This window comes from Anopheles merus, chromosome X, assembly GCF_017562075.2.
Source record: "Anopheles merus strain MAF chromosome X, AmerM5.1, whole genome shotgun sequence".
Lineage (NCBI taxonomy): Eukaryota > Metazoa > Arthropoda > Insecta > Diptera > Culicidae > Anopheles > Anopheles merus.
Window position 1 is genome coordinate 24,545,944 of NC_054081.1, and position 24,910 is coordinate 24,570,853.

Sequence of the window (24,910 nt, forward strand, 5' to 3'; positions counted from 1 at the left end):
CAAGCTTCCTCATACCCCTCGGCCTGAATCACTCAAAATTTGGAGTCTCATTGTTTGCGTGGAACCGATCGGTACCCGTCCGGAAAAATGAGTGTATTTTTTGAGTGATTTGAGTGACGCTAGCGAAATACAGTCCCACCGGTCACCAGAACTCAGAGATCCTTTGAATACGCGCTTGAATAAGAACTTGAATTGGCAAAATTATTCAAGTGATCCGTCGGGTCCCGAAGCCGAAGTACACCCGAAGCCGAAGCAAAACCCGGATGGGGAGGGGAGTTTGTACGATTTTTCTCTCAGTAGTTTTTTCTCTCCCTATGGAACTAAACCAACACGTTCTCTCGTTCTGCAAACGTAATCCCAAGCGAGTCAACACGCTTGAAAGTAGCAAGGAAAGTAGAAATGAAGTAGCCTTCTACTTCCCCTTCTACTTTTGTTGCTTAAAATCAGAAGAATGTAGCAAATTCACTCAGCAAGCGGGTGAGCGCTCGCTTCTTTAACTATACATGTATAGTACGTGGAAGCGCGCAGCGCAAGGAATGAATATGTGTCAGTGCATACGAACATCAGATGGGACAACCATTCTGTTCGTAAGTATTGAGGGGGGGGGGAATAAAGCCGAAAAAGTGTGCAGTGTAAAAAAATCTCCTTCCCCTCCGCGCGCTTGTTCGTTTGTGTTGGGGGTTTTTGTTGACAAGTGCACACGGTGTGTTTTGGTGGTTTTGTTTGTGTGTTCGATATTGCTTGCAATTTGGTATTGGAGGAATTCTTGTAGACAGTGTGTTGTATGGCGGGGGGGGGAGAGGGTGGGTTGTGTATTTTGCCAAGCCAAGTGTAGTGTGTGTGGTAGTGTGAAATTGTGTGTATTGATATTTAGTGGTGACGGATGATTCATTCCCGCGGGAACAGTTGTTGACCAGGCAGCGTGAAACTTTTTCTGTAAAGAGGTAAGTAAAGATTTTGGGTTATTTTGCAAAGCCAAGTGAGAAATGTTGCACCGGCGAACCAACTTCACTACGAAGGAGGCAATGAATATGTGTGTTTCAAATCGAGTTTTAATCTAGTAGCAGCTGTTTTTGTTATTCGACTTCGATTTGAAAAAATTAAAACCAAAGCATTTGTTCACAAGCTGTAACGTGTGGTGAGTGTATATTTTAATTAAATGAAACATGACAGTAGGCAAGTGTAATTTGATAGCTAAGGTCCCGTGCTATAATCGTCAAATCTCACGATTGAACACATGCCCGGCGTGGGATTAAATCTAGAGTGAACCGTCCCCCTGTATTATGGACTAACTATTGAAAGGAATTGTGTGGACCATGTTTGATGCGTATTATGACATGTGTAACAGGTGATGTGGGCGAAGAAAATAGTGCAGATTATTTTATTTATATTTATTTTTTGTAAAGAGTGTTCTTTAAAATAAGCAAATTCTAATAATTTGCTAAGTAGGCAGGAACACATTTGATGCTGGTGCAACAATGCTAGAAAAAACAATACTAATATTGTGTGTAAAGGTTTGCGTTTTATGAAGAGAATTAATATTTTCTGTTATTTCAGTGCGCAATGTCCGAAAACGTTTTCGTGGATATTCCAAATAATGAGCAAACATATAATGCTCAGGATTGTTTTGCTCCCAGATTACCTTTGGTTCGTTTGCCCAACGGTAAGTAACTGTGTAATGCATATAGTGAAACAGAAAATAACTGTTCTATTTTACAGTGCCGAACTTACGCATCACACCGATTATTTTACCAAGTGAAAATCGACCAGCTAGCAGTAGGTAGCAAAACGTAGAACTCTGGCAACCTTCGCTAATTGTATTTTATTTCATTTTCAGCTTCTACAAAACTTGTTGCATGTAATGATGTTTATACACCACATGATTTGAGACATATTTCAAACGATGGTAAAGATCTTTTTTGTACCATATATTTAAAACATAATATTTGGTAATACATAAAGTACAACTCAAGACATTTTTTTTCCTTCAGATCAGCATAAATGTTGCAAATGTAGTACGGACGAAGTTCATAAACTGAAACAACAGCTAGCTGTGAGCGAAGCATTGAATAACAAATTAGAAGAGGAATTAAAGTATTATAAAAATGTTCTAGAGCAAAAGTTAGAAATTGTTTTAAAAAATTCGGCCTATCAACGAGAAGCGTTCCAGGAGTTCGTTACTGTGAGTCGTCCAAGAGAAGGTCTTCTTCCCAAAACTAATTTTGAATTCGCTCCAATGCAAAACGATGAAGAGTTGCAAAATTTTGACAGACAGTTAGGTACAGATGCAGAGTACAAAGCAAAAGTCGTTCGTTATTTACAAAAACAAGTAGATCGATCAGATGTGCTGAATCGTCTGCATTCTTTAATAGACTTGCTGTTTGGCAAAACATTTTTCTCTAAATTTTGTTGGATGGGTAGTTATGATAAAAAAAATCCCAAAAAACCATTTAACATTTATAAAAACGTTATAAACCTGTTTCAAATAATAGGGACAAATGAAAATATTATGCCTTCCACAGCATTTGTCAAAGAATTTCTTCAGCAAAAATTTAAAAATTCCTTAAAACGAATCCATGTCTCCGATCTCAAAACTACAACATCATTTAAAAAAGTTAATGTTAATAACGATGATTAATCTTTATAACCCAATCAGAAAATCAAGCAAAAGCTATTGAATTGAAATCTATTTAGTAGGGAGTATGCCGATTCGTAACAGTTTACAATTTCTTGGCTGTGGCATAATTGGTACAATTATGTGTATGTTACTACGTTACCTAATACTAAGTTAACTGATATGTTAAACGAACTAATGCATTCAATATGAACTGATGATGCGATGAATGTAAAATAAGTATTGTTATTCGTTAAATTAGATAAAGCTTTTCAATGCGAAACATGTTTCTCAGAATTTGTGATGTAATGAACTAATACAAGTAGAATAGGTAATATTGTTTTCTTGTTTACATTCATATTTATTGTTTTATATTTATTCTATATCAATGTATGTACTAGCGGAATAAACATAGTATCATTCGGGGTTATTCCTTTAATACATACTAACTTACATTTAATAAAATCAGTATTTAATTCTAAACGATAATTTTCAAGGCTTTCAGTGTTCCCCTTAAATATAAATAACTCGCTAGAATCAAATGGCTCGCTAAATGCTAATCCTTTTACTGCGAGCTTTTGGCCACTTATGGACAGTCTACCACCGTTAACCGTTTCCGTATTTGTTGATTTAAATTTTATTATGCAGCAGTCCTTCGTTAGAAACCAACAATTTTTATCATTGTTCTGCAAATTGAAATTTTCTCGGACATGAACAGTCGTTATTTTTCCTTTGGTGCAGATTGTAGGATATTTTACATTGCTTCTTTCCATTGGCATTTCGAATTCATCCAACTCTGAAAGTCTGTTGATGGCCTGCTCAAGATTCTTCCATCCACTACGAAGTAAATTTTTCAGGTATTGAAGCATGTTTTCGAATGGATAAGTAGAAATTTCTGACAAGGGTCCAAAACGATCAACGTCTTCAAATACGTGCTGCAAATTGTGGATGTTGCTCGTCATATATCGCTCGTTATAGACTGTGGGGAAATCCGCTACGAATTTATCCAGCAGTTGTCCAGCGAGAGGCCATTTTTGCTTGTAGACTCTTGTAGATAGAATTGTTATAGCACAAAACAGCAGCAAGAAATGTTTGTATACATTTTGTGGTAGATGATCTTTCAGTACTGCGATCGCCGGATAGTGGAGAAAAAATGCACACTCAGATGCTTTCCAGTACTTGATGTACTTTATAGGACGCTGCTTTCGATGCACTTCTGATGGTTGCCGAATCTTGTCCAATGCTTTATCTATCAACTCAATTTGTTGTTTGTTCCAAGCTTTTATGCCCAACTTGCCGTCTCGCCATCCCAAAAGTAAACGCTTCATGATCCCGAGGTCGATGAGATGCAACCGATCTGCCACAATGATATCACGTATCATGTCGAATTGTGCCAGTTGCAAAAGGGGAGTCGGTATGATTCGGTGCCCAGGGTAATTATCGGCTCTGAAGCCTTCATCAGTTTTTTTAGGTGCGTTGATCCCACAAAAAACCGTTGTTTTAGACTCCTTGTTGAATACTCCATTGTTAGTGCATTTCATACAAGATGCGTATCCAGTATGTCCTTTAACGCCTGAGAATAATTAAAAGTAAAATAAAATATAAATAATTTTGCTGGTCGTTTATATGCATAAAATTATGTTTCTTGATTACCTTTTATAAAAGCCCTGGCTGGAGTGTCAGCAACGATAGCACTTAGCGTAATGGTGATAAGTTCTCCGTTGATTTTGATTCCGTTAGAATGCAAAAGGTTTAATTCTTTTACCAACGGCCCGAGATACTCATCGATGCTATCCGGCTTTTTAAGACCACAGAAGATAGCGGCTGTCATAACCGGTGCTTTGGGTAGTTCGTTGATTTTAAATAATATGGGCCAAAATTGCATGCTACTACTGTTGTGCAATGGTAAACCATCTACTGAAACAGTCAATGAAAAAGTTGTCGAAGAAGGCTTTTTAGTTCTGTAAAAATAATAAAGACAAACCAAAATGTTGGTATGCATTGCGAAAAGGAAATTATATAAAATGAAATAGGACTTACCGAAAATAATTAAGCAAGCATTTTGTGATTCCGCGATACCAATACTGTCCACCGCCAATCTCTTTTATTTCCGACGATGGATTACGTTTCGTCCTCAACAAAGTTTTTGCAGTTGACGGAACTTTAACGTTTGCTTTTTTAAACAATTTTAAAACCATATTGACGGAACTATGCGGTGCATTGCTCGACAACGCCCAAAATCGAAGGCCATCTTCGATTGACATAGTATCTATGTTGCGAACACTGTCGTCTTCCACATCGCTGGTGTCAGAGAAACTTTCGTCTGCGTTGGTAAAGTCAGACAGTTCCGGTAACTCCTCTGTTACCACTTGCTGCATTTCTTCTTCATCAGGTTTTGTAGTAGTGCATGAGGCAGGTACGTCATGTTGCTTTGCTGGGAAATGCACTTGCTGCATTTCTTCTTCATGAGGTTCTGCAGTAGTGCATGAGTTGGCAGGTACGTCATGTTGTTCTGAAAATTAATGGAAAAAGGGTTTTTAATAAAACATAACTTATGCTAGTTTTCATTACGTTTTTTTACGGTTTCTTTAACTTACTTTGACGACTCGATCCAGCCTCCATTTTATCCTTTTTGTTCACTTTCATTTTCATATGATTTGCCGCCTTGCGATAGAAAGCACCACTTTTATGAGAACGATTACGGTTCGCCATGTTGTTCCTGTTTCGGTCTACACTTACAGTGACTTTGTATATTTTTTATAAGAAGCACTGTTCACGAAACAACTGACACGATAGCACTTTACGCCGTTTAAGGTAGAACTGAATTAGAATAAAAAATATTAACCCTTATTACACGGTTTTGTATGCCGGTGTACAGATTTGGAGTTTCTATGCTGGCACAAAATATAATGTGCTGTCTATAGTATTTTACCCGTTCTGACAATGATCACACTGTCTATGCGTATTATTTCACATATTGAAAATGTACCTGTTTCGTTAATATCCGATTTTATTTTGCTTCACAATTCGCTTTCACACACACGTGGTTTCACTCCCAAATATTGTTTGCGACTGCGCTCTCTCTTCTGGATCATATCCTTTTTTGCTATAGCTTAGAAGTCTATACCAAAGGATAGATACAAAAAATCCCTAATGCAAGAGCAGTACCGCACTATGCTCTGCGCCAAAATCTAACAGCAAAGCATCCACGATGCGTACACAGCCTAATATCTTCATCCGTTCTTTCTTCTTTCTTCCGCTTTCATGTCCTACGTGCCTACGTTACTTTCTGTCGTGTACACATACGTTTACGCTAGTTACTTGTGCGTAATAATTGCGCTTTGCTATGATTTGTTAAAATGGGCAAATTTTGTGCTGTGTGAAAAAATGCACTTATAGATGAAATTTCCCCTTATCTTAAAAACAATGAATTTTGAGTAGAGCTCAATACATCACGAAATATATTGCAGTACAATATAGCCAGTCTACACTTGATTAATGAATCATAAAAATTAATAATAATTATAATAATAATAATAATATTAACAATAGTTACAATAATTATATCATTATTAAGTTTTATTGAGTTTTTTGACATATGGCGTAACAGATATTGGTTTATTCTACAACATAAAAACAGATTGTCTGCTTAGATATTTTCATATACTATTGTATTAGATATAACTCTATTCTCATGCCTAACTTATTGCCTTTACAATACAATAATATATATTTCATATTTAAAGAATATCTTATTTTAATGTTATGAAAATTTTATCATTTTCTAAATAATGCATTCAGAGCTTCCAAAATTCTAACATCAAATAGTTATATTTGTTTTTTGTGTAATGTTGTTATACTCATTATAGAGCAAATATACCATCTCTTTAAATTTAAAGCAAAATAAAATTTTTACATAAAAGAAAAAAAATAAAACCACATCAAGAATTGAACTCAAGACGGGCATATTGGAAATGCGTACACTTATCCTCTCCACCATGCGACATTGATAATATACGTATGCAAGATTTCGCTGCACGGTTTGGTGTGCTGGTGTGCGAGGAGTGATGCAAAATAAAATCCACCGAATATGAACACACACATGCAAATTACATGGGTTCCCATGCGGACGTTCAATCATGAAGAGTGAATTGGTGTGCGGGTGGAATGAAGCCAAATAAAATCCATCGAATATGAACACACACATGCACATTCCATGGGTTCGATTGCGGGTATTCTATAGAGAGTGTATACTTGAGCACCCATGAGCTACCTACAGACGTGCATGCATGAGTGCAAGCAAGCGCGGTATAGAGGATAGAGCGAGACAAACGATTATTTTGCTCCAAGCTTTCTACTTTTGTCCACTTGGGATATAGCGAGCTCGCTCTATCAGGTTGACAGAACGAGAAAGCGTGTTGGTTTTGTCCCCTAGGTTTTTTCTCAATCTGTTTTAAGAGAGCAAATAAAAAAAAACTCTCATGTAGAGTTTTTTGTGATCTCGCGCTCTTTCGATCTGAAATAAAATCACACACATACAAGTATACATTACACGTGCTTTTATTGTTAACAGCACAAGGGTAATTAGTATTGATGAGCTATGATGAGATGTCATTAGTATTGATAGCTATACAGTCTGTTCCCTAGTTACGCGGTTCTCGACTTACGCGGATTCGGAGATACGCGGTTTTCTAAATTTAACATACCATATGTCAAATCAGTACAATTTGCTTCAAGTTCGGTAAAAAATTCGTTTTTGCTAACAAATTGAAACCGCTTAAAAGCCAGAAATATTAGAATTTTTCGCACAAATCATATAACAAAATGATTAAGTGTACAAAAGTACTAAATAAAATCAAAAACTCTGAGTAATGAATACTATATTGTTCAACAAATGTGAAATTTGACATACGCGGATATTCAAGATACGCAGAAACCGCGTAATTCGGGAACACACTGTACTGTACAACTATGTGAATATTAGTGAATTAGTATTGGCACATGCAAGCAGCATTTGTGTTCAAGGAGCTCAATCGAACGCGTATCTTTTTCAGATACATTTGAAAAATAAAAATGCAACGTAGTTTCAAAGGAAACCCGCCTCCGTTAAAATAGTTTAATGAGGTATCATCACAACAGCAGGTCTGGGATGTACCGTGCGAAGTTTTAACGGTTACTAACAATTCACCCTCCTCCGCGCATTTCCATACATTGGATGCTTCATCGAAAAATCAGCAGGCGAAGGTGTCCAGTGGCGTTACTGAGCCGCCCCCCTTGGCCGTTTTTGGCGGTGAAACATCGCAATGTGCAATGGAAAATCGTAACTTACAACGAGTGTCCAGTAATGTTGTGTATGAACCACCTGTGTTGGCCCTTTTTGACGGTGTTTCAAATCAATCTGTGGCGATAAACGACAGCACGTCATCATTATCCTGCGTTGACGTCTGTGAACCATCTCCGGCAATTGTGAAAGATAAAATTGTCGAGAGAGCTGTGGAAAACCATCCTACGGAGACATTTGGCAACGTTGACGTCGATGAACCTCCTTCGTTGGCCTTTTTCGATGGTCTCTCTGTACATCAGCAGTGGAAAGGAACCGCTCGGCAGTGGAAAAAATTGCATCCATCGCTGCTGACCGTCGGTCATTTCCACTGGCCACTGTTGAACTATCCTCGCATAATCCGCGTCTTGATGCCATTCAGGATAGTCATTCGGTTGAAGCACCGCAGCTATTATCGCCAGCAACATGCTCAATAGAGTTGAACCGTGGAACTTCAAGCGAAAATAACAATACTGTGGAGAGAGAAATTTGCATCACATGCTGCGCACAGCTGGACACATTGTCGAAACAGTTAAAAGAACAAAACATGCATTTGTATAAGCTAACGAAAGCTGTTATCCACAATAATGTTAAAAATAAGTCCGTTACCTGTTCAAATTGCTCTGCTAGTAGTGCTAGTTGTTCTTCGAAAGAGACTGTCGATGAATCGCCAAGACCGGCTGAAATTGAAAACAAAGAAACGTTAGACAATTTTGAACGATTGTTGAGCGATAAAAGTAATTTTATCGCTACTGCCAAAAGAATATCTAATTCCCTTACTTCTGTTACTCCAGAAAATCGAATGAACGATGCAGTAATCAAACTATTTAGTGCCACTTTCTTATGTAAGTGCAGCTGGCTGGGCGGAGGTAAAAGTAGTGCCAAGATCCCAATGGGCCAGTACAAACACGTGCATCGCCTTCTAATGGTCATTGGTAGAACTTCTGATGTAACTGTATCGTTGGAAAAAGCAAAACTGTTTTTGAAATCAAAAGTATGGAATGCAAAGAGCCGTCACGCATGCAAGAATATACGAAAGAGCGTTGTTCGTAAGCGAAATAAAAAGAATAAATAAATACATACCACCATTCTTTTTGCTTACGTCAACCTATGTGATGTACGTTATTCAATGTTGTGTTTCTTCGCCTTCCTCTTTTTGTCTTTGTAACATAATTGCTTTCGTCCAGCTCTGGCTTACACATGCATATAAAAAATAATGTAAAAATATGTTAACGTTAAATGACTTCATACCCAATAGCAACACTGTACTAAAACGATTACCATAGAATGGTACACTAATGCAGTATCTTAATCCAATATATATAAAGTATTCTTACCTTGATGAGTTCGCGTGACACAAATTTTTAACGAAGCGGAAGTCCTGCTTGTTTGGTTCCACCAAATAGTATGCCATCTTGTTGTTGAATTTATGTAAACCGTTTAGTGTGTCTGACGGTAGCATTGTGCCTGTGCATTTTGTGTTCTGTAAATTTCAAATAATAACGTTAGAAATGGTAACAATAATATATTTCCAATTAACTTACCTTTTTGTGAAGTGTTTGCCTTGCCTGTTTGCTAACGGCGTTTGCGGATGTGATGCTCAAAAAAGTTTTTTAAAATCTACGTTGCTATTTTTACTATTGTTATGTTGATGACACGGTTTAATGCAAAAGTTGATGTTGGGTACATGGTAACATAACTAAGGCTTTGCCATGTTACATATCCTGGTCTCAGGGCAATTAGCCATTTAAGTAATATGCACATTATATAAAATGCAATTGGTTATATTTTGTGCTCAAATTCCACAACATTTACTTCCTATGAAAAGCTTTATCATCAGCCATCCGTGTGTAGTCATCAACTTTACATAACTAAATGCTCTCTAGTGTGATCTACGCAAGAGAATTCCTAAGTTTTGTGTGTATTATTTTATATTTTATGTTATATATGTTATACCAATTGAGTAAGGTTAAAACCTTACTTCGACTAAACTATGGTTCTTTGTCATAGCTAAGCAAAAATGAACAAATTTAGATGACGTGGAAAGGTATGTTTACCAAAAAAAAAAAAAAAAACATGGTGCTGAAGTAAATAGCAAAACGAATTCACTGGCAATATTTTACAGCACATCATTCTATGGTTCAAGCCCCGTATGGACTGACCTACTCGTAGCAAAGACTGACTATCATGCTGCGTGGTACTTTATAAGCCTCGTAAGCCGTAGCTATGCCATATACAATAAAAGGAACGTGCTGATCGTTCCGCCAAACCGAAGAAAAAATCCTTTACACTGGCAACCAACTATGGTACTAGAGGTATACAAATAGTTCAATCAATCTAATCTAAATTCACACTACAAAAGTATCGTTAAGACTACTACTACTACTTCTACTAAAAAGTTCTAAGAAAGCTTAAATGTAAACGTAAAATTACATCTTAAACCTACTTACTCAACCTAAAGAAAAGAAAATTCAACCTAAACTTAAACTAACCTATAATAAATTCAAAATAGTTAAAAAAAAAGAAAAATAAAAACTAGGTGCCATGTCAGCCGCATGCACCATTGCCTGCCTTTCGTATAACAGGCCAACATAAAAAAGCACAATTTATATTTGATTGTGCCAAAAAAAAAAACACACACACAAAACCCCAACCCGCTTTGTTCCGTTAACCACGGGGAAAAGGCAGCTCGCCTGGAGGAGGCCTGAAACGGATACGCAGTGTCCAGCACGGCAAACATGTCCTAACATTGCCCGTTGTTTGGTACAGAACCCTACGTTGTGTTTTGTATTTTTTTTAAAGATGTTCTTAATAAAGAATCGGTGGCTCTGAAAAGAGCCGATTGTGTGCTTTTTTTTTGTTACTAAGCTGGGTGGTTTTGCTTGGAATTCTGTGCCACTTGTGTGTGCCAAGGAGTTGCTGTTGAGTTGAGCGAAGCGTGTTGCTTGCTGAGAATTTGAATGACAAGAGTGAGAATTTGGCTTTGCCGCTTTATTTATAATGCATATTTTTTAATGGTGTGCGTGATGACCAAACGATCGATGACCCGTCGAACAATTTGTAGCGATCCGCGAAAGTAGTGATGGGCTAAAATCAAGAAAATGGTAGTGATGTGCTACAATCGGGAACGAACACCAGTAGTGCTGTTAAAAAGGTCGCCCCTCTTAATATTAGCTTTGTCCACCTTCCCGTCCATATCACAGATGGATGGACACGAATTATCCAGAGTTTCGGTGGAAGTTTACCTGTAACAAGAGGAAAAATTAGACCAGCTACTTTATGCAATTTCATTAATTTTTTACTTACCATGTGCAACCACACGTCGTCTTCGAGGGTGTTGAGGAGGCAAATTTTTTCTACTGAAGGGAGGAAATTAATCAGGAATAAAGGTGTGGAGAAGAGGAAAAAAGGCCATGGCGGAAGGAGTTGTGGAGTTTGGTAAAGGATCAATGGGAGGGAGATTAAGAGGACGAGTGGGTTGCTTCACTACAACCATTTTGCATCTGATTGCAGTCCATGGAACCTCCACCACCACAGCCGTCGCGTTTTCCATCGTTTGGTAAACGTGGATCTCAGCAGAAGACATTGGTGCAATAACACCGCCTTCTGCTGAGATCTCGTAAAGCGCGGCCATGGTTAAAAACCGGATTCCAACTACGGTGATATCTTGCGAGCTTGATGTTTTCGCACTCAAAAATTTTATTATTCCATTGTCCTTGGTCAAAAACCATTGGTCTTGAAATTTTGGCAGCAAGACAAAATCGGCGGTCACATGTAGACCGACACCATTTGCCTTCAACATCGGATACTGTGGAGCTGGCGGGGTAGCAACCAGATCAAGGCTCATTAGATCGCTTGATCTGATTGCAATTTGCTCCACACATTTCGTGCCCGCTCGGACCCAGCGTGGAAAATTTTGCAAAAAAAATTCTGTTGCGTAGGCCGAAAAATCGTCGAGCGCTCCAAATTTTTCAACATCTTTATAAATGTGAACGAGAAGGTGGATGTTGCTTGTTAAATATTTTCGACCGTAGACTTGGCCGAAATTCTTCACAAATATGCGAAGATAATCTCGAGCACGGAGCCACAAGTGCTGATGAAATTTGGTCGAAAAAATTGTCACAGCACTAAAGTAGAGCAGGAAGTGACCATAGGCGATTGGATCAACCAGGTCCTTCAGAACCACAACTGAATGCATAATGTAGATAGCTACGCCACTCGGTAGCTTTCCAAAAGGCGTGATATCTGAGAAGCCGAAATGATCGATGGATCTCAGTAGGAAGCTTTGTCTGCATTAAAAATTTAGACGCAGCTTCCATTTGGAGAGGGGGAAATTTGTCGAACATGTATCCCCGTTGCATAAAACGTGTACACCCCTCGTCACACAGGTGTTCACGCTCCGACGTGGGAGCGTTGTCGACTAAATCAAAATTTTCTAATTCTTCTAAAGGTGTACGCCACTCCTGATGATGGTTCAATATGACTCTACCGCGAAACCCTTTGTCCGGATGAAGGGGAGCATCGACGAAATCAAAAATATTTTTTTCCCTCTTCACACCACTCGCCATGGCAAGTGCACTTTAAACAACTGTCGTATCCGTTGTGGTTCGTCGTTGCTAAAAATAAAATATATATTGTGTTTAGCTAAAAGGTTTACGACAATGTTATTTTTTTCGTTACCTAAAATGAACGCTCGAGCTGGTGTATCAGCGATAAAATTGCGTACCCGAAACTGCAACGTTTTATCGCCGATGGTCATGCCTCCTCGCTGAATGATATTAAAATCATTCACTAGCGGCCGCAAAAATTCTTCCATACTTGCCGGCTTTGTATGGCCACACATATGCGGCCACCAACATGAGTGGAAGCTTAGGCAAGTCTACCGCTTTCACCAGAATAGGCCAAACCTGGGTCGGCCCACCCTTATGTAGCGGTAGCCCGTCGACCGATACGTCTAGCTTGAAAGGATCGTCTCGGGGTTCGATGTTTCTATAAATTATAATATAAGGGTTTTTTGTAGCAATTGAAACATAACTCAAAACATAACATACTTACTGAAAATACTTGGTCAGGACCGGCGATAATCCTCCGTACCAAAAGTCACCTCCCCCGATTTTATAAATGCTGCCAGCAGCACGGGGAGGTGTTCGCACCAAAGTCCGGCTATCTTTTGGAAGAGTGGCATCTACCTTCTTCCGTAGGATCGCCAGTAGCATATTGACCACTGAACGGGGGAGCTGACTCTTAATTGCAAAGAATCTAAGACAATCCAACAAACTTAGATGGTCAAAGATCTCATAAAAGTCATTCTCATCGGAAGCGCCGTGATAAAAATCGTCGCTGTCCTCTCCGTTCGGATAATGTTCCCCGTGGTCGAAATCATCAGCATCATCCGCGACGTTTTCAGCACTTGTTCCGGCAGTGCTTGATGTCGTAGCTTGGCCTTGCGGCACTTCCGGAACCGTTTCGTCATCCGAAAAGTCTTGATTGGGAAGATAATTTAAGTCAACAGTATAATTAAATAAAAGACATGTAAAACAATTACAACGTTTCTTTCGAACTTGTTAAATTCGGATTTGGTTAATAAGGAAACAAATCACTTGCTGTGTGTACATATTTTTTAAAAATTTATTTATTCGAATTATAGTACGAATATAGTTTATATGATGAACGCTGTATTATCGAATATTTGTTTTCTGCTTTCCGATCCGACATTTGAATTGTTGATTTGGTTTTTCCCGTCGCCACACTACAATGGCTACCTGCAATAATAGGATCAGACCAATTTTTGCCCGATTGACCAGTGCAACAAATAATGTATTTGATCATGATCGCACGATTTTTAATTTACATTTGGACCGTGTCAACCGCAATAGCTTATTACAGGCTTTTTAGAATTTATGGTATGAGAAGCAGGATAGTCAGTTCTGGTTTCGTACGGATAGTCAAGAATCGATTCACGTCCGGTCTTGTGGCATTTGCCATGGTGAACCTGTGGAAACCTTATCCGTTTTGCCAGTCTGAACTACTTTTCTTACCCTGCGCTACTGCTCTTAGCCACTTATCTAAGCCTTTTTATCTTTTTTTTTGTCCAACACAATTAGCCCTGCCCTGCTTATAGGATGCTCGGCTCATGCGGTCCTTAAACCCATGACGGGCATGTTCATAGGTCGTGCTCTTGACGACTAGCGGCAACATTAAATGAATAATGTTTTTTCAAAAGTAACTTTTGTTTTGAAACACTTCTTCATATTTTACTTGACGTCCGCGACCTGCGCGGTCATGCTGGACTATTTAAGCTGTTGATACATAATTAGTACCACGCAGCTGGATGGTCATTCCAGCTACGGAAGGACGGTCCATACGTGGCTTGAACCCATGAGGGGCATGTTGTTAAGTCGAGCGAATTGACGACTGTACCACTGGACCGCCCTTTTGAAACACATTTTTACACATTCACTGAACACTTAACACATTTACCACACTGAACACCGACATTGACGGCAATTGTATGACGATTATAAATACAAAATATAATGCAATTGATTCGCACTTTTTTTTATCTCATTCCGTTTTTCACACCGCGGCTTTTTGACACACGCACATAGATCCCGGGTATGATAATAAGTTTTTTTTCTTGCGCCGTTTCGCACATAGATATTTTTATTTTAGTGCCCTTAAATCAATTAAAATAATTCTTCTTCTTCTTCTTTTGACACAACAACCGCTGCCGGTCAAGGCCTAGCTGTACCCACTTAGTGAAGTGAGCTTGGCTTTCAGTGACTTATTGTTACCATAGCAGGATAGTCAGTCCTACGTATGGGGGCACGGTCTATTCGGGGCTTGAACCCATGACGGGCATGTTGTTAAGTTGTATGAGTTGACGACTGTACCACCAGACCGGCTTGACCGCTTTTGTACCGAAATATTTTACACCGAATTATACTGCACTTTTTATATAATGTTAAATATTATAACATGATATGCACTGACAAATAACCACTCACTTGCTCTTTTAATTACCCATGTTTGGCAGCGGGACAAACCCATCATTTGCCTCTTGGAGAGCTTCCTGGTACGAGAGTTCAATCTCGTCCATCAGTTTACGGCACTTTGCATAAAAATGCCCATTTTGGCTGCAATTTTGCGACATTTTAGCACTTTGCTTACACACTTGTCTTACACACTTGAAAAACACTTGCACTTGGCACTTGGTACACCACACAGAATGACAAAAAACTTTACAGCAGAAACGTAGCACCACTACAATCCAAAATATGCCTACCTCACACATACATTCTCATGGCTAAAACGTTGGCGCGTGCTCGTTAGGATGAGATTTTTTTCATAGCACTCTTTTTTCATCATCGCTGTTTCTCTCGTTCGCTTCGGCCAAGCAAAAAAAAACTCGATTTTGCTCCTCGTCTGATTTGGAGAGCGCACGAGGGGGTTTCGGCTTCAACTTCCAACAACAACAACCACACGAGGAGGCTCGGGGACACTCATCAGGGGAAAATTTCTTGGGCTTGTTCTCGGCTTGTTCTGGGCTTATTGGTATAAACGTCACTCAGAGAACAAGCCCAATATGAACAGGCGCTCAGTGACGTCACGGTGTAGCCGTATTGATGCGAGTACACACAATGGGGTTCGACCCATTCCAACTGCTGTCAAAATGAAACAACAAAGGTATTTGGTTTGCATGCGTTTTATTAAACAATAACGTCGACAAGTGACGTCGTTTTGAGTAGCTAAAAATCAGTTCCAGATTTACGTATTTTCCTATTCCAGCTCATTATTAGTTAGCGAAATAGTTGTTCGGCTTCCGGCAAATCTGTAAGTGAAGGAATCAAAGCGTTAATACATCGAAATGGTAACAAATTAGTTGATTTTACCTGTACCTATTATTTTAGGTACTTCGACGAGTAGTTCCCAGGAGTGTCCTTGTGTAGAACTAGCGCAGGAAAATAAAAAAGATATAAGGACAGTTTTGAATGCAGTGATAGACATGTGAATGAAACAGGACGAGATTTTAAAAACTCAAAGCCAAAGCCAAGCTGAACCAACCCAAAATGATGATGGGCATATGGAAAATGAAGAAGACTTTTTGTTCGCTTTGATTTCAACCAAGATCGGTCTAGATGACTTAGAAGAAAGCATAGCGTCAGCAGAGCGCTTCAATAATTTAAAAGGATGGCTTATGAAGAAGGTAAAAGCATCAAACGCAAAGAGTAGGATGCATCGCGTTCTTTACCTATTACTAAATAGGATATTTATAGTAGATTGCAGTTGGAGTGGACGGGGAGGCAACGGGCCTAAGGTAGAATTCAGGAAATATTCTAACATCCTCCGTCAATTTGCTGTTGTCGGAGGAGCAGGAAGGGCTTTGGAGGATTTTATTGTTGAGGATTTTTTTTTATAAAGAAATTTAAAAATTCGCAATCAGCTGCCCAAGCGAAAGGCATTGTGAAAAGTGTCAGTCGTGGTACGTTTTCAAGAAAGAAGAAGAAGAATTAGATAAATAAAATAGAATTCAATAATGTTCCTTTGACGATTTTGTTTTGCTTTGAATTTGTTGATATTGATAAGGTTTTTTTTTATTTTTGATTGTTGCTGAACTATTAGTCAATTGAAAAATATAAGCGAATTCATAAATGCTAGTAAATGTTGATAGTAATTGATTTTTTGGTTTAAGGTAGTTGTATGAATTATTCTAAATAATGTGGATATCAGTAAATATAAAATATTATGGAGTTTTAGTTATTGTTAAATATTAAAATAAATATTAACGGTCAATTCGATGGTACAGTGGTGTTTTCCGTCAATCCCGATAGAGGACACTATCGAAGTGAAGTCGTGCTGATAACGATCGGGTCGAGCAATCCCGATAACACGAAAATTCCCGAACGTGGCAAAGGTTACGATCTTTAGCCATTCTTTCACCGATCCCCGAACCAAGCGACTGATTTTTTACAATAACTAACTACGTTGCTTAAAAAACGCTTGTGTATTTCATATTTATTGTACATTCGGGTGAACGAAAGAATTCTGTTGATAACGTTTCAACAGTTATAAAAAGTTTCTATGAGTAATTTTCCTTTAACATACCAATTTTTATATCCATAATTGATTGAACTGGTGCAATGAATAAGTAGCAAAGTTAGCTTTAAGATTATTACCATAATTATGATACTTCATAGTTATCATACTTTGTAAATAACTTTTACAGAACAGAGATGGTCACATGCACGTTTGTCGAATACTCACTTGCTTACCTTTTTATCAAGTACTAACCAGTTTTGAGGTCTACCATGAACCGCTTTCAATGCAGCGCCGTCGTTTATTAGATGATCTATTGATGAGGTCTAATGGGGACGTATGTTTTCAAGTGGCACGACCATTTACGGGACTCATACAACCTGAAATTTATATTAAATATATTTTCACAATTATAACCTTGGAATAACGGTCCCCAAAGCGTACTTACTGAAAGATGTATATGTTTAAGTACAAGCAAGCTACGCCATACATTGAGCACGTATTTCTGCATAGGATGGGTATGCACTTTAGGGATAACAATTTGGTTAAATCGGAGCATGTACTCGACTCGAGGCAACAGCGTGCTGGTTTGATGTTTTTTATATAGCTCAATGAACTAGTACGTACGTTTTCGGCCAAATACTGAGCCATGAAGCCTTACATCAATTCCGTTTTGGTAACCTTATAACAAGTTAATGTCAGCCGCTTCATAACTGCAGAATAATTTTATGGAATACGCATGATAAGATGGATGGTACGATGCGAATTGTTTACAAACACAATTCAAATGTTGCCGAGGAGCAACCGTAGTTCAGGGTCCTCTTTTACTCGCTGGCCGCTTCGCGCAGCAAAATGAAGCCTTGCGCGTACGATGCCTTTCGTGCTCCGTGCTCCGGCGAGTTGTTTGCTGCCCTGAGCACGTTCATCCTTCGGCGTGGATAAGTAGCTGGAGAAGTCTGCTTCGTCTTTTGGCATCACCGGAACGCTATGGTACATTACGACAATTTCCGTCAACTTGCCCACACCCTTCTGGCCGGCCCTGTCACGAATACAATCCAGCAACTATCCCTTATAGTCGCAGTAGAATGATCTACGTGATATCTATCAGTAACGCATTCAGCACATCCTTGTTCCACAGGTCGAAATCCTTTCCTTCTGTGTTTTGCCGAACGCCAGCATCAGGTGGCACGTAGAGCAGATCAGTTGCATGTAATCGTACTCTTGTGTCGTGCCTGGACATCGTCCCGTTGTGTACAATTTCCACAGTGTCCGGCACCGCTTATGCCGATTCGTTTACAACACGGGTTACCGTTAGATTTTGCGCATATAGCCTACCGGGAGAAAGGTCACCTACATTAAAACTAGTCAATTAAAATAGAACAAGTTCAACCCACCGGGAACATTTCCTTCATCCCCGGAAAAAGCGTCCGGGTGTGGGAAGGGTCGTAGCGAGCCCCTTCCTCTGCACCGCTTAACAGCTGCAGACGATGCCGACTAAAGAATCCCCGCCAGAAAAGGTTATATGGCACAAATCACATCCTAAAATGAAACAATCATCGAAATTAAACACAAGCACACCTTACCTCAGCGTCAGCGTCGTGCGTGAAGGTTAAAAATTTCATCCTGCTTTATTGAATGCTCCAAGCTATTTTTTTGGCTTCCGCTACAACTAAATAATACTGTCGTGGTTAGTTTTATGTTTAATCTACAAAACAAAACGTTTTTTATAAGAAATATGACATAATTTGCACAAAATACTCACAAGGTCACCGCACACGCAAACACTTACGGTTTACATTTTGACTTCACTCTCATTTGACATGTCAAAAATTTGCAAGCCCCAAAGTGTGGATCAAAAAGGGGGGTGGGAGAGGAGAGAAGTTGATGAGATCGAAGCGGCACGAAATGGCCGTTGCAAAAACCGCATGCTCAGAACGCTAAGTCCCAGAAGAGGGAGATCGAGCTACGAATGTGACAGAGAGGGCATGAGAAAATGAGAGAATTTGAGTGCCATTGTTGGGAGGGGTCCCGTCCGGCAAAATGAGTGTATTTTTTGAGTGTTTTGAGTACCGCCATCCGTTAGCAGTTACTCTTAGAGGAATGAGTTACACCCTCACGCGAGCCCTCCCCCTCCCCACCCGGAACGCACGGTGCGCTCTGCAGTTCTCAAAGTGTTCGTGTTCTTTCCAGTCATGCTACCCAGTGCTGCAAAATGTCATGAGTATCACGAGATTTTCACCAACGAAAACAATGAACATATCCGTGGTAGCTTGATGCTCATTGTTGATAGTCAATAAAAGTGCGTCATGACATGCTGAACACGACATGTGAATTCTTGAGTCCAACGCGATACTCTGACTGACAAGCTTAGCATAATGCCCGCATAAGCATAATAATGACTATTGCTAGCTGTGTACAGTGCTACCAAATGACACTGTTTCAGTCACCAACGCTCATGACTGAAACGAAGCTCAAGTCGACTCACGTACACAAGTGCGATGATCAGGCGCAAGATGAACATAGTCGTTGTGACGTGTGACCAGATTGGTGACATTGCAGCAACCACCTCTTTGTCGGTCACTTTGACGTGACTTTGTTTGTCTGTGATCAATTTCGAAATGTCACTGATGCTATCACCAGCACTCGTGATTGAAATGAAATTCATTTCGGTTCACGTACACATGTGCGATGATCAGGGGTAAGACGCACATGGTCGTTGTGGCGTCTGATCTGATTGGTGATATTTTGGTAACCAACTCCTTGTCAATCAGTTTGTCGTGATTTTTTGGTATTTTATTACAGGGTTTCACACTTTATCTCAAGACCGCGGGACCCCTTCCCGAATCTGTCTTAGCCAAAGCCAAGATTGCGGTATGATCAAGGTGGAATGTATAATGAGGTGTAGTTATAGCGCTTTTGGCGATCCCCCCCTGGGCTCCGATTTTGACAGATGGTTTTCCGCTTGCATATGTATTGATGGATTGTTTACGTTTTGCATGGTCAATATTTGGCGGAGATCAATTTGGGTGAATATTTTAGTTTATTAGAACACAGCCCGTGATTTAAAATGGAAACTTTCCTTCGAGAACGCGAAGCGTTCGCCAAACTCGGAAAACTAACTGTCAGTTTTCTTCGTCGATTCCTCTTCCACCTAGCTGTCAAAACGGGCTTATAACTTGACCTGATATCTTTACGGTCCTTGGGTATGATGCTTGAAAACGTTGATGATACCTGAATTCATCGGATGCAATGCTGAATCTGCGGCACATTTCTCAAACACACTGTTCCGCGCCGAGGACATGCGGTTGAATAATTTTTTACACGTATAACCTTTGTGTACATCAGTGTATTAGAAACACCCAATTATCCTTTTCGCGTTTTTACCAAAAAAAGACAATGTAATAAATTTAGTGAATGCATATTTGTTTAATTAAAATATTTACAAGTGTTAAGAAAGTAGTTTAGTAGTAGTAGTAGAAAGTAGTAGTTTCAACTGTTTAAATAATCTTTTTTGATAAAAACACGAAAAAAATAGTTAGCTGTTTTCAGTACACTGATGTACACAAAGGTTATACGAGCAAAAAATATTCTATGCTATGCCGGCAAGCTGGTGAACAAAGAGAACATTATCAAGGTTTACACCATGTACGGCAAACTCGACCAACTGACAGAGATTGCCTTTTACATGGTCGGTCCGATCGAGAATTTTGGCAAAACGCAGTAAAGTGTCTGGCCAAGGAACCGGCCTAAGAATCCGGTCGACTCAAAAAGATAAAGTAGGCAGTTTTCCAGTACAGTCATTATCCGATATACGCTATCGTACGGGACCGAGCGTAATTGCGTATCTCGAGTTTTCGCGTATAGCGGATTCGTATGGAAAAATAGTTTACACTACCGGTTCGAGGGTTGAAAATATCGCCACAGAATTTTGCATTAAAGTTTTTTGTTATACAATAGGTATCTTTTGCACAAATTTAATGAAAAATGCATTACCCAAGCGCCACAGATTAAGCTTAAACGACTGGAAAATTGAATATCCATAGAAAAAAAATGAAAGCTCCACAGCTTCATTGGTTTGATCAATAGATGGCGTATTACAACTCATCATTATATTGCTATCCTTTTCTTGCAATGTGTTTCGACAAGTTGCATTTTATTATGACCTATATAGCCTTCTAACTTACTGAGCAAAAATCTATATAAATGGTCGTGTGGTTAGATACGTGGGTATCAACACCAATGACCATTGCTCAAATCTCACTTGCTTCAGTGCTGGTGGTTTCCGTTGGAGTTTAGTATTTAAACAATCGTATCGCCGTTCTAGTTCTAGCGATGCATAACTTCAATGCGAAACCATACAACAGTACAGAGGAAATGAGAAAGCTCTCCTCCAAGCGATGAAGCTCAACTGGTTGGGGTATCCCACCAACAGATAGCGCCACCAGCTTTTTTGCTATTTTTAGAATGCATGAGTCGTTTGGCGTCTGCTAAACGAAGTCTTTCTATATTCCGTTTAGGTAGAGAACTTGAGTCGTTTAGAAGCCTTTTAGTGGTCGTTTAGTGGATTTGTGGCACTTGGGTAAGAACATTAAAGAAATTCAAAAAGAGCATAACATGTTTCAAAAAATTAAAATATTTGCAAAAAACACATGGAGCTGTCAAATTTAAAGGAATCGCGTACTGCGAATTCGCGTATATCGAGTATCGCGTACTGCGGATAATTGCTGTACTTGCGTCGGCGTTCGATTTCGGCTGGAAAACGATCAAGCAGAGCTCCTCGGATGTGAACTCACTTCAGCGGCACCTCCTCATTCACTGTGTTGTTAGTGTAATAATTTTAATCGAATCGGTGATATTCTTAGCATACGAGGCGTGTAATTTGTTAGTTTCTCCATAGTGCAAATATAAAAAGATGTTTTGTAGATGGATGAAAAGGTAGATAATTTTTGTTTTATATCCTGGTTTTATTATTTTCATATCCGAAAGCACTAACTCTAGACAAAGCCATCAAATTCCAGCACTTTTCATAATCCACCTTTGGCGCAATTGACACCGCGCACGGGTACGGATTTTCTAACGGGCACGGCATGCTGACACTTAGCGTCTATCCACTGCCACCAACAACAGCCCGTGTATCCACCTCCGGAGATCACCATTAACATAGGATTCCCCTTACCATCGAACAGCGTACAATTGGTCATCTGGACAAGAAACTTAGGCAATGTCCGCTAAAAGTCGTACTGACTCTTCCTTCCCTTCTTCCAAATTGCCTCAAATTCCAGTGCCGGCTGTTTGTGGGTCTAAAGTGTTTTTCTAGAGTAATTAATAAATACATTATGAAGCGGTAATCCTTGCATGTGCACTGCTTACGAGAGTTCATACATAAACGTTTGGATCAGCAAACTGAGTCTGGCAATATATGTAGGATGCGGGATCATTTAACCAGTTAGCAGAACCGATTACTGCTTCTAATCATATGCATATGGTTAATAAAACACCACTCGCCCGCGCCACGTATGTTCTAAGTCTATCGCGATAATAAAATACCAAAAAATCACTACAAACTGATTGACAAGGAGTTAGTTACCAAAATATCACCAATCAGATCAGACGCCACAACGACCATGTGCGTCTTACCCCTGATCATCGCACATGTGTACGTGAACCGAAATGAATTTCATTTCAATCACGAGTGCTGGTGATAGCATCAGTGACATTTCGAAATTGATCACAGACAAACAAAGTCACGTCAAAGTGACCGACAAAGAGGTGGTTGCTGCAATGTCACCAATCTGGTCACACGTCACAACGACTATGTTCATCTTGCGCCTGATCATCGCACTTGTGTACGTGAGTCGACTTGAGCTTCGTTTCAGTCATGAGCGTTGGTGACTGAAACAGTGATATTTTACAGTGCTGCTCCTGGTCCAGAAAATTTCATAAGAAAGTGATTGACTAAAAGTTTATTCCCAAATTGTCACCAATCATATCACTCGTTACAACCACTTGAGAATTTCACCTGTGTAGACATCTGGTAGATAATAAATACCTTTTATCTGTAAGCACCTTGCATTATGCAAGAACCATATTTGTAAGCACCTTGTATGTGCAAACACCTTCTATTTTGTAAGCACCTTGAAGTTGTATGTGAATTATAAGAATCGTGGTAATAAAATCGGTGCCGGAACGGCCTTCTGAAGCCATCCGCCGAACGAACTGGACGTTTCGGACTTCTGCCTTAGGTCTTCCGTCTTCCGAAATAAATAACTATATTTGTAAGCGTTTAAACCTGTGATAATCGCATTTGAGTACGTGACGCTGACAACGTTTTTGTTTCACTCAGTTTTTTTTGTGATATTGATGGTGACATTTTGCAGCACTGATGCTACCAATACATCCAAAGATATTTGTTTCTTTCTTTTCTCGTTTTCTTTCATGCATAGACACGATCGCAAATACGCACTTATTCTAACAACAAACACAAACACGATCATTTTTTATTTCATTAAACACTTTATTGAAACATAAAGTACACTTTCACAACACATTTAGAATCCTTCATACTCACGAATGGCGTCATACTGCAAAGTACCGGGTCGAGCCAGGCTGCGGGAAACTTGTCGACAATCTGCGTTGCCTCTGTTCAGCAAATTCTTACCTGTTGATGCACGCACTGCATGTGCGTCTGTGCACACTGTTTGTTCACTTAACACTTCATCAAAACACACCGGCGCACCAGACTTTGTACAAAATGCGCACCAGCGCACAAACACTGCGCGCGGGACTTAGAACAAAACGCGCACAACCATCTCCGGCAAAGCGTCGCGCTGTACTGGTGGTTTTGTACGCGTAGGAGCGGGGACATACGGAGCGATGGTTCGATGCTGTAGTGTAAGCGAGACAACACGATGTGACGAGCAGCTCCAAGTTGTTGAGCTCGCTGAAAGAAGAAACACATTCACAGACGGCTCGTCAAAGCACGGTATTTGTATTGGTGTTAGTGAAGCGCGCGTGTAAAACAGAATGCGAACTCTCATCGCAGCGCGTTTCTCCTTGCTTCCTCAAGCATCCTCATACCCCTCGGCCAGAATCACTCAAAATTTGGGGTCTCATTGTTTGCGTGGTACCGACCCAACCGTCAAAAGCCGAAGATTTTATATGGACCTTTCACTTTTTCTATCTGTCTCTTGCTTTAATTTGAGCGATTTTCCCCTGATGAGTGTCCCCGAGCCTCCTCGTGTGGTTGTTGGAAGTTGAAACCGAAACCCCCTCGTGCGCTGCCAAAATCAGCGAAGAACGAAATCGAGTGGCTCAAGCGAAAGAACGAAAAAAATGATGAACGAGTGTGCTGTGACAATAACACACACGCACGCACAAAGCGACACCCGAAATCTGGTGCGATACCGGCTTTCAGTGGAGAAAGTACACACATGCACACATTTGGCCACACCAGCGCTCTGTTCTAGTGCAGGTAGTTTTCTGCAGTCCACGGTGATACCACACACAGCCACGCACTTGGCGATACACGGTGGACGTTCAGAATTCAGTGGTGCAAATACACACATGCATACACTTGGCGACATACGCTCTGCTGTGCGGTGAGATTTATGTTCTGTGACCACCCGCTTGGCAAAATGTCGCGCGACATGCATGCTTGAAATCGATGCTTGTTAACATTTTATTTCAAGCATCGTGAGTGTCCCAACGTGAGCACTGAGCACACCTCCCCTCATTCTCAATGCCGCGTTTTTGGTTAATCCTCACTCCCACCCTTTCTTTCCCGCTTGGCAAAATGTCGCGCGACATGCATGCTTGAAATCGATGCTTGTTAACATTTTATTTCAAGCATCGTGAGTGACCCAGCGTGAGCGCGTGAGTGGTTGTGTGAGTGTGTGTGGTTCGCGGATCTCATTTTGCCCCGTGTGCTTTTGCATTCTTCT

The 24,910-nt window shown here is 39.9% G+C and overlaps 3 protein-coding genes and 1 long non-coding RNA gene across 5 annotated transcripts in view; 2 read left to right on the forward strand and 2 right to left on the reverse strand.

Annotated features, from left to right (window-relative positions):
• The window catches only part of LOC121596139 (glutamate receptor ionotropic, NMDA 2B), a 253,362-nt gene that overhangs the window by 123,668 nt on the left and 104,784 nt on the right, over positions 1-24,910 (forward strand). The gene's annotated exons all lie outside the window — the stretch shown is intronic.
• LOC121596199 lies at positions 795-3,130 on the forward strand. The gene is made up of 5 exons (XM_041920926.1): positions 795-944; positions 1,558-1,663; positions 1,720-1,776; positions 1,838-1,906; positions 1,992-3,130. Exons 2-5 carry the CDS (start codon positions 1,564-1,566, stop codon positions 2,636-2,638), a joined length of 873 nt encoding a protein of 290 aa, XP_041776860.1. The 5' UTR covers positions 795-944; positions 1,558-1,563; the 3' UTR covers positions 2,639-3,130.
• Positions 4,207-5,781, reverse strand: LOC121596189. The gene is made up of 4 exons (XM_041920914.1): positions 5,604-5,781; positions 5,212-5,434; positions 4,655-5,126; positions 4,207-4,575 (listed from the first exon to the last, which is right to left on the reverse strand). The coding sequence occupies exons 2-4, from the start codon at positions 5,324-5,326 to the stop codon at positions 4,251-4,253; spliced, it is 912 nt and encodes a 303-aa protein (XP_041776848.1). The 5' UTR covers positions 5,327-5,434; positions 5,604-5,781; the 3' UTR covers positions 4,207-4,250.
• LOC121596221 lies at positions 15,312-24,751 on the reverse strand. The gene is made up of 7 exons (XR_006005263.1): positions 24,741-24,751; positions 18,733-18,933; positions 18,365-18,675; positions 17,419-18,301; positions 17,199-17,350; positions 15,827-15,885; positions 15,312-15,765 (listed from the first exon to the last, which is right to left on the reverse strand). It is a non-coding gene; the product is annotated as an uncharacterized LOC121596221 (long non-coding RNA).